Below are 14151 nucleotides of genomic sequence, written 5' to 3'. Positions count from 1 at the left end.
TCTGTTGTTCATCCAAATATATTCTAATGTTTTCCAGTTATACGGATGTTCTGCCCCCCCCCCCCCCCCAATGCATTCTGGTACTTTCCCATTTCTCATTTCCGCATTAAGAACAACTGTTCTTTTAAAAAATTGGACTGGGTCAACATTATAAAACTTCAACACTATAAAACCTGAAACACTGGTGAAAAGGAGTATTTGAAGTTAGCATTGCTTTTCTTTATTTTACCAAAAGGAGCCAGATCTGTCTTTGAATATCCTGAAAAATACATCACCAATAATAATAACTTGATTTCTCTCTCCAGACATACTAGCACCTCCAATCAAACAGAAAGCTCGGTTTAAAATCAAGGATGCAAAGTGTCACTTAAGGCCCCGTAGCAAAGAAAAAATAAAGGATATTGGAAAGCAGCTGGCTGTTATAGGTATGTGGAAGAAAGGATGTTATAACAGATAAGCACAAATGGGCAAACATACTTGTGGTTGATTTTTCTCTGGTCAAAAAAAGGTTTACTGTCACTCAAGGAAATATACATTAAAACCTATCCCTAACCTTAGCCCTGACCCTAAATGTGATGTTAATGGTCAATAATTATATATTAAACTTATGCCTGCAGTCAGTGCTAGTTTTTTGGGGGTTTTTTTAAAGGGACATTAATGTCAGGCTAGAATCTCAGTTCAGAGTTACCCCATCTTTACTGTTAATTTACTCTTATCATATCATGTTCCTGACATAATGGAAAGTACTAGGGACTTCTTTTATTGCCAAGAAATGGACTGCATTTTTTTCCCAAATGAAAGAAGTGTTGTTTTAAATTCTGGAGTAATATTGATTCACAGACCTCCCCCCCCCCCCCCCGCCGCCGCCAAAAATCAAAATACTGTTTGACTTCAATTCTAAGATGCACTTTTTCCCTATAAAAGCATCTCTAACAATGGGGTGCATCTAGAATCACAGGTCTGTCTTATGTATTTTTGGTGGTGGTGGTGCTACTGAAATTAGATGTATCTTACAATCGATGGTGTCTTACAGTTGAAGAAATAGGTAGAAAAATGGGGTAACCAATAGTAGTTTAAAGTCAGTCAAAATATCACAAGCAGGCAGGGGAAAGACCTGCCATGTACCGTCACTGTTAAATTATAGGCATCATAAAATATGTGTCCATAATACTAGACAAACCAAAAATCATTTTTGAGGTGGTACTTTTGCCACACCATTCTTTCCAGTATTCTTTCCAGTATCTGCTCTGCATCATTCTTAATGAATATCAAACATGTGTATACAGTGTAGCTAGTCAGTACATTGGAAACATTATGTAATGTAATTGAAAGAATATATTACACAATTTTTGTGTGTGTGTGTGTATATATATATAAAGAGAGAGAGAGAGTATGTGTGTATATATGTATATGTGTGTGTGTGTATCAAATGTAATAAAGGGCAGTTGTAAAGGAGACCAGTTTATTTCTTATCAATCTTGTTTTCTAAAGATTAGGATCAATACTGAGTTTGGGCAAGGCATTGGAGAAGCAAACTGGTGGCTGGCTATAAATGCCAGTAGCCAAGAGGTGGAGAGCATTCTTTAAAAAGTACACAGGGAAAGAGAGGGCCTGTGGTCAAATACAGGATTGTTTTGTACCTTGGACAGCTCCAAAGTTCAACAGGCAACATGCTTCAGTGAGCAACAGAACACAAGTGTGGTGCTTACCTGAGAGTTCAACTCAGAAACCATTCTAGCACCTGCCTTTCAATAAAGCATGTGCAAGCTGTCCCCGAGTTATGAACATTTGACTTATAAATGACTCATAGTTAAGAATGGGGGCAAGACAAAAGGAAGTGAGAGAAATCTATCCCTAGGAAAGGATATTCACTCCTGGAAGAGTTATCATGGGAAAAAGTTGTCTCCAATGAAGCTGTCCCCCATTTATTTCATTTTTCACTGTTTTTCTATTTTTATTTATTGTTAGGCCTTCAAAGCTCTATATTTAGATCATTCTTTGGCATAACTGCCATTAAATTATGAAGGCTGCGCTCCCGGGCAGATGCTATGTGGTCTCCTCAAAGAACTCAATTTATTCACTAAGGCTTCATATATACTGTAAAAAATATATGTAACTCTTAGATAGATGAAGCCTGGGAGCTATAGTTGTATAAGTCATTAGCCTTTGCTGCCAAAAAGGGCTGGTGCCTCACTAAACTACAGCTTCTGTGATTCCATAGCACTGAGCCGTGGCAGTCAAAGTGGTGTCAGATTGCATTAATTCTACAATGTATATGCTTCCTTAGATTTTCTGTGAGTTTGGAATATGGATCCAAAAGCAAGGCTTCATCCATCTAAGAGTTTATGTTTTGCTTCTGCTCAGAGTTATTTCTTGAAATGTGTGCTGTCTACTCAGGATAAATATCAAAGTTGTAACTCAGTGCCGGAGATATAAGATAATCAGGAGATTGAAAAAGATCTGATGAAACTTGTATTTTAATAGGATGTAGTGCTTTCCTATAATTAAAGAGATATTTCTGATAAACAATTAAGATCCTATTCACCTCTATTGGCTTTCCCTTACCCTTTTTCACAATAATGCAACTAACACAAATGCTACAATACGGTCTTGCACATTGATTTCTTTTCCATGTTACTCCTGTCATGTGAAGGAGGTCAATTCCCTTGTACAGACAACTGCCCAGTAGCCTTTGTGAATTTGAAGTGTGACTCCTCTAAGAAAAAACGCCGTGGACGAAAATCACCATCAAAGGAAGTATCACACATCACCGCTGAGTTTGAAATGGAGATGAAGTCTGAAGAAGTCTCAGGTTTGTGAAAAGCATCTCCTCTTGCCTTTTGAGTTGCTTATCAGAATGATTGCCTGATACACATCTGGAGCAAACTGTAAATCTGTTTGTGCCCATGAAGAATACTATGCCCAGTTCTGGGTACCACAGGAAAGATGCTTTCAAGCTGGAACATGTCCAGAGAAAGGCAACCAAAATAATCAAAGGTTTAGAAGTCTATGAGAGTTGCTTCGGGAGCTGAGTAATATTTAATCTGGAAAATTAAAGGTTAAGAGGTGACATGATAACCATGTTTAAATATTTGATAGGATGTCATATTGAAGATGGAGTAGACTTGTTTTCTGCTGTTCTAGAGACTAATGTGTGGAGCAGTGGGTTCAAATAGCAGGAAAAGAGATCCCACCTGAATATTAGGAAGACATTCCTGACAGTAAGAACCATTAAACAGTAGAATACGCTGCCACAGGCTCAATATGTGAGCAAAGTGCTGGACTAGATTGCCCCTCAGTCTGATACAGCATGGTTGTTTTTATGGTCTTGTTTCCCTTAACAGTTATTAGACACTGTTCATTCTTAGCTCTTGAAGTTTTGCTTACTTGTGCTAGACCAGTTTAGCACATAAAACATCAGATATGCAATAGTGTTATTTGGATTTAATATTTTTTTGTTTTTAATTAAGATATTTTTAATGGCTAGATAGAAGTCTAATGTGCCCCCACTAACTGTCCACGTAATGCAGTTTCATTCCATATGAGACCTAACTCCATACAGAACGTACTGGGGTCAATCAGTTGTGATTGTGGCTGGCACCTACTTTTGGAAAGAACAGATGTCAGCTGGATTCACAATAGACCAAACCTGTAGCACTTGGTCGGCAACAGAATATTGTGAGATCGAGTCTTTGGCCCCTTCTACACTGCCATACAATCCAGTTCAATGCAGATAATCTAGATTTTATATAGCAATGTAGAAGGGGCCTTGGCTGAGTGTGCAGTTGGCACCTATTATTTCTGGTGTAAGAGAGAGAGCCAGTTTTCACAAGGAAAGTGCCTTATGTGAGATTTCTGAACTTCTGTGATTTCTGAGGATCTTGTTGAATGTCCCATATTAGGGTCACCAGAAAAACCTGGTCATCCATACAAATGACTACAATCTCAGAATGAAATCACTCTTGAAAAGTTTGTGTGCTCCCTCAATTTGTTGGACTTGGTGTTTTTTATTTTGTTGGAGATAGCAACCTTCTCAAGCCTCCTCTATCCAATGTTTCATCTGTTTATAATGTGTCGTTTATTTGCTGAAGTGTATGTTTTCTTTGGTTTGCAGTTTTCTTAGCTCTATGTACTTGAGGCAGTGGGAGGGGCTTCGGACCATGTGATTGGTTCAGTAACTGTTTAAAATGCAGTTTAAAAGGATGACAGCTGAGGAATGACAGTTGAGGCTTAAGTCTGTTTGAGTCCAGAAGCTAGTGTTAGAAGTTAGAAATCAGTTGAGTTTTGAGTTCCTTAGAAGTAGACTGTTATAAAAGAGAGCTATACAGCGCAATATAGTTTTAAAGAGACTGTTAAAGACTGTAAGTTAAAGATACAAACTGAAACGTTTTAAAGCTTAACCTGACAAGAAATGTACCCTTATATTTAAATATATGAAGTTGTAAGTAAAGCAAACATGTTATTTTAAAGAAGTCTACTTGAATTTTTGTCTGCTGAGAGCATCAAATAGAAACAAGATATTTACACGCCCAGTGACCTTCCATTACCCAGTAAACTAAGGGAACACTCCTGAAACTTTGCTACCCAACACGTTATGATCCTAACTGGTCATAATCCCCAATAAATTATAATCCTAATAGGTCATAATCCAATAGTCCAACATGTTTGAATGGCATCTTCTCTGTAACTGTGGATGGTGCTTAATAGGGGTATGTGAAATGGTGCAGTATCCGCTTTGTTTTTGTTTTGTTTTCATTTCAAATTTCGGTTGCCCCTCTCCCAGTTCTATTTTCGGGAAGATTCTTCCCAAAATGGAAATGAAACTCAGGGTTCTGAATTACGAATCCAAGCGGCCCCCTTCCTAATCTCCTGGAATCTTCCTGAAAACGGGGGGGGGGGGGGGGGGGGGGGACCTAAAATTCAAAACTGAAACAGAACGGATTCACAGACACCTAATGCTTAATGTATTGTGCTCAATGACATAATCAGGCCTGCTTCCAGTGATATCACAAGTGGGTTGTACTTAGATCTTGGATTTTGGCCCAAAATGTGAAGGCTTCAGATGGTCCTGAACTGGCAACCCTCCTCAACTCCTCTGTCTCTGCCAGTGTAGAAATGAAGTTGGCAAAGCCAGCAGGATTCAAAGACCCATCTTGAATTTGAATCATACTTCATTCTGATCATTTTCCCAATTAGATACCTGTAACGTTGACTGTTTGCGGAAAAGGATGGAGCAGAAGCTACAAACAGCAATCAAGACTTTGAGGAAATCTATTAACAAACAACAATTTTACATTCAGTTTTCTGGGATCGAGTATGAAGTGGCTCAGAAGGCAGCTAAAGCTATCCCTGAAGGACACGAACCCTGCAGTACAGGACAAGTGCAGCAGGACGGAAAATGTGGTAAGATGCTCACAGAATTTGTTCTCTTTTGGCCACCACTGAATATATGTTGGAGCTCACATAAAGATAAATATATGTTGGAGCTCTCTCTGTTGGAGCTTACATAAAGATTGCATGCCACTCTCCCAGTGCAATATTGGAAATACGTTGATACTAATACTCGGCTGTGTACATGAGTGGATTTTTTTCCCCTGAAATCACAAAGTAGGGAATTGGGCACAAAATGAAACTTTCTACACACTTCAGCTTTCCTGAATGTGTAACCTTTGGGAAATTGTGCTTGGAAAGTCTATAGGCTATGCCTGCTGAAACCTCAAAATCCAGATGGTACTGCAATCAAATATTCTGTGACCAGGGATAGTGTTTCAGAATTCCAAGTATCTTTTTCCTTTGCTATGGCAAAGGCAGAACAAATTATGAAAAATAAACTAAAAGATGCTCACTTTCAGAGTTCATAGGATCCAGCCTTTATTGATGCAGATGTTGCATTATTTGGATGAATATTTTTTTAAAAACTGGGATGCACACAGACGTTTTACTATAAAATGTGAAGTACCTTCAAAAGATAGGCTAATGAAGAAGTAGTTCGTATTTTAGTCTCCTAATGAGGAAATGCTTGTATTATTGCTCTCACCAATCCATTTTATTATTATCAACCTGTACTGTGTGTCAACTTGGTTTTACTTCTGAAGAAGTAAATAAAGAATTGAAGCTTGACATTGAGAGATAGAAAATCTCTTGCCTGAGTACATTGAGGATTAATTTACTCTGGAGCATGAATGCAGTTTGACTGTCATAGTTCAGTGTTATGGAATTCTGAGAGTTGTAGTTTTACAAGACCTTATCTGCTTTGTATCTAAACTAGAAATCCCAGGATTCCATAGCATTGAGTCATGCCAGTTAAAGTGTTCTATAGTATAAATAAAATAAGAAGAGACTTTGCATTTGTACATTTATGAGAATATTGGAAACAGAATATTTCAGCGTACCATCCACCATATCAAGATTTAAATATGAGAGTTCAGTGCTCACTTGTAAAGTCAGCAATAATGTTTACAATAACTGCATGACATCTGAGAGCCTGGTTCAAAGATTTAAATTAGGAGATGTTATGAAACACTGGAAAAAACTCTGTGTTTGTTTGAATACAGATTACAATACTAGAAGGAAGATCCTTAACCTATATTGCATTTTTTATTTTTCTCAGTTACCTGCAGCACTGGTACCTATTACAGTGGGGAACATAATCAGTGCGTTCCTTGCTCACCAGGAACATACCAAGACACAGAAGGTCAACTGTCCTGTGAACCTTGCCCAAGCAATGATGGACAAGGCATAGCCGGTGCACGGAATGTCTCAGAATGTGGAGGCAAGTGTAATCTGATTTTAAAAGTTACACAGAGAAAGTCATGAAAGGTGAAGGAAAAGAGAGGAGGGAATCTTTATGTGCATTGCCAGTGCTTCCTATCAACTACTTTGCTTCAGGAAGCAGACATCTGCTACAAATAGAAATTTCTGGGGTTTAGATTGTTGCATAGTTCACTTCCATAAATCGCAGTCCAAGTTTGTGGGCATTACAGTTACTGTATATACTGTATTTTCTGGTGCATAAGACTTCTTTTTAACCAAGGAAAATCTTCTCAAAAGTCAGGGTTCATTTCATACGCCAGGTGTCGTTTTATAGGGCGGGTGCTGAAACTTCCAAGCCAGACTGGAGAATCTGTGGTCACCGCATATGTTGGGGGGAGCACAAAAAAGGCCGTGACCACATCCCTGCCCTATGTGGTGACCATATGTGAACAGCATGGGCAACGCTATACAAGTACGGTAGAAGAAAATTCACTCACCAGGATTAGTGGAAAGAAGTGACTTAACGTGGTCCCAATGATGAAGTGAGGGGGCACCTCACCAGGAAGGTGCAAGTGAAGGGCAGAGCAAGCTGCAGGTGTCCGGGACGCCCAGGGTATGGGAAAAAAGATAGAGCCTAGAAAAACACACCTCTTTCACTCGTCTGGCCTGCCCTTGTTTCCTATTACCGTACCTCCTTCTCTGCTTCTCAGATCTCTCTCCTGAGGACTGTAGTGAAGCGGTGCAGGCACGCATGTGCGAGATCAGAGGCAGAGAAGGAGGTACGGTAAAAGGAAACCAGGGTGGGCTAGACGGGGGAAAGAGGTGTTTGTGCTACCGCTCTGATAGTCTTTTTATTTGGTGTGCGTTGGAAGAGGGGTAGTCTTATACAGCAAGCATATCCCAAACTATATATTTTAACTGGAAAAGTTGGGGGTCGTCTTATATGCCCGGTCATCTTATACGCCAGAAGATACAGTACTCATATATATATATAAGTCTAGACAGTTTAGTCAAAAAATCAACTCCAAAAATTGGTTTATCCACAGGGCAGTGTAAGTAAGTACTGTACTCTAACTCCTATCAAAAAAGGAGTCATTCTTTTATCTGAACAGAGTGATAAAACCTGACATAGACAGCAAAAGGGGTGGTAACCCTTCCCTATGTTATCCAAAGTGTGCTCTCTCTCGCTTTCTCTCTCTCTCTCTCTGCAATTACACTGAAAAAGTACCTTTTCTGATTTACATACAAATTCAACTTAAGAACAAACTTACAGAAACTTAGTAATTTGGAGACTGCCTGCATCTACTTGTCTATTATCTTCATTCTGAAAGTCCTGTGCCATTTTGTGAGAACAGAATTTCTGACAAACTTAACATTCATCAATATTGACAATATCAATATAATATGTCTTGAATATCTGCAGAGAGTTAAGCTCAATAACACAATGGAACTTTTCCATTTTTAGGGCAGTGTTCTCCTGGACATTTTTCTTCTGACGGCTTTAAACCTTGTAGATTGTGTCCACTCGGCACCTATCAGTCTGAGCCAGGAAGGACCCTCTGTTTTCCATGTGGTGGAGGACTGGGGACCAAACATGAAGGTGCAGTGTCATTTCATGACTGTGAAACAAAGGGTAAGTCATAAAGCAAGGTGACACAGCTGGAATCTTTTTATTAGACTACCAATAAGTAAATAATATATCATAAAGTCATAACTGCCCTAAGTCCCTAACCACCCTGAGTGGGTTATAAATAAAGTTTTATTTATTATTATTATTATTATATAAAGTCATAATTTTGAGATTTACTGGGGTGTAAGAATCTTTATAGTATTTCCTGCAACAACTTCACAGAGATTATTGAAAATGTATATAAAAAGAATATAAAGTGTATAGTAACAACTGTCCTGTAGAAGCAGAATCCATGCAAGTTGAAAAGCTACAATTTCAATGCTTTCAGTGCTCTTAAGAATTTCAGCTTCTATTGATGATCTTACCTCTACATCAAGTTGCTTTCTATAGCTATGGGTAGGGCAGCCTTCTACAGCTGTAATTAGATATTTTGAATGTTTATCTGCCCATACCTGTAGTAGCCTGAAGATTCTTTCTCTAGTGGCATTGAAATACAATATAAGTAGTACCATATGCTATGGAAAAGTGGACTCTGTAGTGTGTGTACAGTGTCTGGTGACAGCCCTGTGCTACTTTTGTGTTCTTCCATCCTTAGCTGTTTTATATTCCTGCCATTCTTTTTATCTTTGCTAGTAATATACTGAAAATGCTTGTGCCTTTCTGCTTCAGTTCATTGTTCTCCTGGTCATTACTACAACTCTACAACTCACCGATGTATCAGATGTCCTGTTGCAACGTATCAGCCTGAGTTTGGTCAGAATTATTGCATTACCTGTCCTGGAAATACAAGTACAGATTTTGATGGCTCTACCAATGTTACACACTGTAAAAGTAAGTTATAGCCATGTTTTTTCCCCATGACTGGTAGAGTTGATCGTGTTCCACTACTTAAACTTAATAACATATTTGCGACTCATTTGGAAATCATTGAGAACCATTGACAAGTTTGCTCCACATCATAGGCCTTATTAGAAGAAACTTTATTGAAACAGTCCCTCCATAAACAATGAAATAAAACAAGAAAGTGTTGCTAAAGATTCTGTTGTAGAAGAGACATTCTATCTTGCGAGTTAAACATGGGAGGGAAGCGTCTTCTAAAACCTTCCATGTAACTTTTTCTAACCACTTTTATTTATAATAATTATAGTTACCCATTCCTTTTCCATGAAAAAGGAGACTTTAAGGACATTTAAAATGTATACTGAGGCCTCTTCTACACTGCCATATAAAATCCAGATTATCTGCTTGGAGCTGGAATATAAAGCAGTGTAGACTCATATAATCCAGATCAAAGCAGACAGTGTGGATTATATACTTGGATAATCTGGATATGGCAGTGTAGAAGAGGCTTGACAAGTTCCCCAGGCTTTCATTTGCAGCTCTGCTGAAATACCTCTATATGTTTTTGCCTTTCAATAGCGATGCTGTTCAAATTTGGCAATGTGGACCCTTCTGCACTGCCATATAATCAGATAATCCACATTATCTGCTTTGAACTGGATTATATGAGTCTACATATAAACCAATTCAAATCAGATAATCTGGATTTTATATGACAGTGTAGAAGAGGCCTGAGAGCACTGTGAACTAGAGTGAGACCTCATTCAGATGGCATGTAGGGGGGGGGGGGAGCTTGAGGGGCTTCAGCCCCCCCCCCCCCGAAATTCTCAGGGTGGTCCACGAGAAGGCCTTACTGGTACTGTTATGTTTCTTCATATCATGATCTGATCACCATGCTCAATATATCCCATATGCAAGGGGGTATTCGGATAATGATACAAAAGGTTTGCTAGGGTAGATGCTCTCTCACTCAGACTCGGCCCCCACCCCCCACCCCAATCAAAATCCTGGCTACGGGCCTGTCAGTCAGGAACATCAATGCAACCATGTACCAGGAAAGAGACTCTGAGGAAGGAGAATGGGAGGAGGAATTCACTCATTCTCTGTAAAAAGCTTCAAATCTGTAATGCCTAGAAAATTCTCAAAAATTGAAATGTTTACAAATCGCACCAGTACTAAATCTTACGTTAGCTGAAGACTAAATATAATGATCAAGTAGCCATTTACTTTGCTAATAACTTACTTTTTTATTTCTGTACATATACATGCATATCACATAGATACCATATGCAGCATACTTGTATAGAAGTCAACCTCATATGTAAGTCAAGGGCAGGTTGGGAGGGGGATATTGTTTTTGAAATAACCTATGGATAAGTCAAGGGTATGTAGCAAAAGATATCAAGGACAAAACGAAGGAAAACAATATCGGAAAATTTACAAAATTCCAGCAGGCATAACTGTTTGTGCTCACTGTAAAGACTGGGTGGATGAAAAGGCAACTAAGTTAAGTAATAGCTATGCAATTGGGGGTGTGGGGAGCTCCGTCGCAGCTACCCAAAAGACTATGGTTGGCAAGGAAGTTTCTTGCAATGCTTCCTCGCCGCTTCAGCCATCAATGGGGCAGGACAACAGCCTGCATCATGTGATGGGGTTCATCTGGACCTGTTCTCAAAGAGGAGCCCCAGCATCATAAGGGGCCTTGTGTGATGACATTGCAATTGACAATTGCAGGGGCAGTCCAATGCATAAAGTTACTGTCTTTATTCTTTTCATTTTTAAACCAATCCAGTAACATAGGTCATGGATATTCCCATTTTACAAATAAAGAATTGTTAAAATTACTGAGACAACTCATTAAATCTATAGATTATCCTCTTCTCACTATTTTTTCCATAGATCAACAATGTGGTGGAGAACTTGGGGATTACACAGGCTACATTGAGTCTCCCAATTACCCTGGAGATTACCCAGCCAGTGTTGAATGTATTTGGAATATAAGTCCACCTCCAAAGAGACGGATCCTTATAGTGGTGCCTGAGATATTCCTCCCAATCGAAGATGAGTGTGGGGATGTTTTAGTAATGAGAAAAAGTGGTAAGCCGAATTGTACTGTCAGTACTCTTCTTAACATGGCTCATCTTTGACCTTCAGCTGTGCACCAAGCATGCTACTATTTCTACCCGTTTGTTGTTGTTAACTACTATACCAGAGGCACTCCAAGTGGCCAGCTACTGGTCAAAGGACATTTAATAAAATGCCAAGTTTTTTAAAAAAAACTTTGTGTTTTCAAATACATTACAACTTGTACCCTCGGTGCACTTCTGATATGATAAATAAATAGGCTACTGCAAGGTTGACTTCGACTATGGCAGCCCCATGAATGAGAGACATCCAAGTCACCCTAGCATCACCCTGTTTAAGTCTTACAGACACAGGGCCATGGCTTCCTTGATGGAGTCTATGCACCTGAAACATTGTCTTCCGCTTTTCTTATCACCTTCTACCTTATCAAGCATTTACCTTTACCTTTACCTATGCTTTCTTATGATATGATATGATATGATATGATATGATATGACCAAAGTATAATAGTCTTACATCTTGGCTTCTAGAGAGAGTTCAGGCTTTAATTGCTCTAAGACTCATTGATTTGTGTTTTAGTAAACATCTCTGCTTGGAGGACTACTACCAGTGAGTATAGGCAGTCCAGTGCTAGAAAAGGCAATGGTCTGGTTCATTCAAAGCTGCTACTTATATTTATATAGTGAAAATATCATAGTTTGGGTTATGAAGTGCCTGGCATGTCTCAAAAATTAGAAGACAATTTTTTACAAAAACATTTCTTTATGTCCATGCTTTAATATTGTAGCTTCACCCACATCCATTACTACCTATGAAACTTGCCAGACATATGAAAGACCTATAGCATTCACCTCCAGATCGCGAAAGTTATGGATACAGTTCAAATCAAATGAAGGCAACAGCGGCAAAGGATTCCAAGTACCCTATGTAACCTATGATGGTAAGATTTTTGCCATTTTACATCTCTCTAAATATATACAAAGATCAGCAAAAAAGTTCATTTAAAAGATAAAAATAAATATAAGTTTTCTGGGAGTGGGTTTCCTACTGTATTAAAGCTGTTTGTAGCTGTAGTCAAACAGCTAAAATCTTAAGTGTGAAACCGCTCAATTCTCTTCTTACCAATTCAATGGCTGTTCCCAACAGCCATTCTGTGGTTGGTGGAGAATGGAAGGACTAGAGGCAGACCAAGCACATCTGTCAAGATCTTCAGGGGTCTCTGTAGATCTCAACAAATTTTGTCATTTGTCTGAGTCTGAGATGGGGCAAAGTCTTTCCCTTTCCGCCGTCACTGCATGTCTGTTCTGGCTGACATCAATCAGAGTGTCCAAGAGAAGGCTGGTGGAGTGTTGCAGCTTGGGACACTTGTGACATGAGGGGGACGACACACCCGAGGGCTGCCATCTCATGTCCTCACACCATCTGAGCCTGGGGAACATGGGTTGATAGTCAAAGCAGTTGCTGCCGGTCGTGGTTTGCCTGAATCCTGGGCTTTCCCTCAACTTCAGGGCTATCGAGATAGCTGGGCCAGTTCCTAACCAGAGTTAATTGACCATTAAGGCTGCCTTGCCCTAGGTTGTCAGATCAACCTCGTGTAGCATTTAGCCATTGCAGAGCATCACACTTGGAATAGTGAACTGAAAGATGTGTTTGGTAGGAAATTATTTGTTGTCTGGACACCAGACTTTTTCCATGGTGAGATGATGATGAAATGTTGCTTACTTTGTCTTCTTGATTTTACACTTTACAGAGGATTATCAACAGTTAATAGAAGACATTGTTCGAGATGGACGTTTATATGCATCAGAAAACCATCAAGAAATTTTAAAAGTTAGTAAACTTATATTTAGCTTAGTAATGGCCAAACTTAGGTACACTTGCAAGGGAGGTGACTTGTATTTTCACAGTCGGGAATCAGAACTGATTTCTTACATGGTTTTCTTTGTTCTCAGAAAAGTCATTCAGGGAAAAATCTAATTCTAGAATGGCCTTTCTTTGTATGTATGCTGCAAATGAAAATGATCCTATTAGATCTCAAAACAACAAGCAGTCCATAGGACTTATAAGATCAAAACAGTTCCCTCTGTGAAGAAGAGGCAGAAGCTTCCAGCCAATGACTTCAAACCTTGTGGTTTGAATCTGGCTGGAGTAAACTGTGTAGACCAGGGGTCCCCAAACCTTTCAGATAGCTGGTTCACGGTCCCTCAGACCGCTGGGGGGGGGGGAGCAGACTTTTGTTGCATGCAGGTGCACGTGTGCTTGCCATGCCACGTGCTCACCGTCACCACGCCCACATGTACCCCACTGCCACCACCAAAACCCTCCGCAACACACATGAACTTGTCTGCTGCATGGGTGGTAGTAGCAATGGGAGCCAGAAAAACTAACTTGGCAGGTTGGATTTGGGGGCCCCATGGTGTAAAATTCACTCCAGTCAGGTTGAGAGGTGTATATTTGACTGTTTGCGCCCTTGCTTGGCAATTGTCTTTGAGAGACACCCCTCCCTCTTTCTCATGCATCTATATTTATATATGTGCTGTAGGCAGTTTACATAAGTCCTGCAGCCATGATGTGGATTATCTCTGTATACTAGGCATTAATAAATGAATGGAAGTCCTCTAAATGGGGATTTAGAAGGTGTGGGTAGAACAGGGCAGACTTTCTGCACCTCCTGGTAGCAGGAGGACCACGTAAGGGGGCTGTAGAGTGGATCTTGACTATCACCCCATGGATGCCAGCACCAAGCTGAAATATTGGCTTATTGATCAACAGGAGGGCTGGTTGATACCTGGATCCAGGACCCATGTGGTCTAACCCCATTTATCCTGTATGGTGTTTGTTTT

At 39.7% G+C, this 14151-nt stretch overlaps 1 protein-coding gene across 4 annotated transcripts in view; it reads left to right on the top strand.

Annotated features, from left to right (window-relative positions):
• Positions 1-14151, top strand: part of scube1 (signal peptide, CUB domain and EGF like domain containing 1) — a 276508-nt gene that overhangs the window by 252999 nt on the left and 9358 nt on the right. For all 4 annotated transcript variants that reach the window (XM_062981871.1, XM_062981870.1, XM_062981869.1 and 1 more), the window contains 9 exons: positions 306-425; positions 2654-2812; positions 5197-5403; positions 6611-6772; positions 8219-8386; positions 9053-9214; positions 11123-11320; positions 12096-12248; positions 13059-13138. In XM_062981871.1, the coding sequence (XP_062837941.1) occupies positions 306-425; positions 2654-2812; positions 5197-5403; positions 6611-6772; positions 8219-8386; positions 9053-9214; positions 11123-11320; positions 12096-12248; positions 13059-13138 (1409 nt within the window). The remainder of the gene's footprint in view (positions 1-305; positions 426-2653; positions 2813-5196; positions 5404-6610; positions 6773-8218; positions 8387-9052; positions 9215-11122; positions 11321-12095; positions 12249-13058; positions 13139-14151) is intronic.

Source organism: Anolis carolinensis, chromosome 5 (assembly GCF_035594765.1).
Source record: "Anolis carolinensis isolate JA03-04 chromosome 5, rAnoCar3.1.pri, whole genome shotgun sequence".
Taxonomy (NCBI): domain Eukaryota; kingdom Metazoa; phylum Chordata; class Lepidosauria; order Squamata; family Dactyloidae; genus Anolis; species Anolis carolinensis.
The sequence above is the reverse complement of the archived record's forward strand: the minus strand, read 5'-3'. Positions and strand labels throughout refer to the sequence as shown.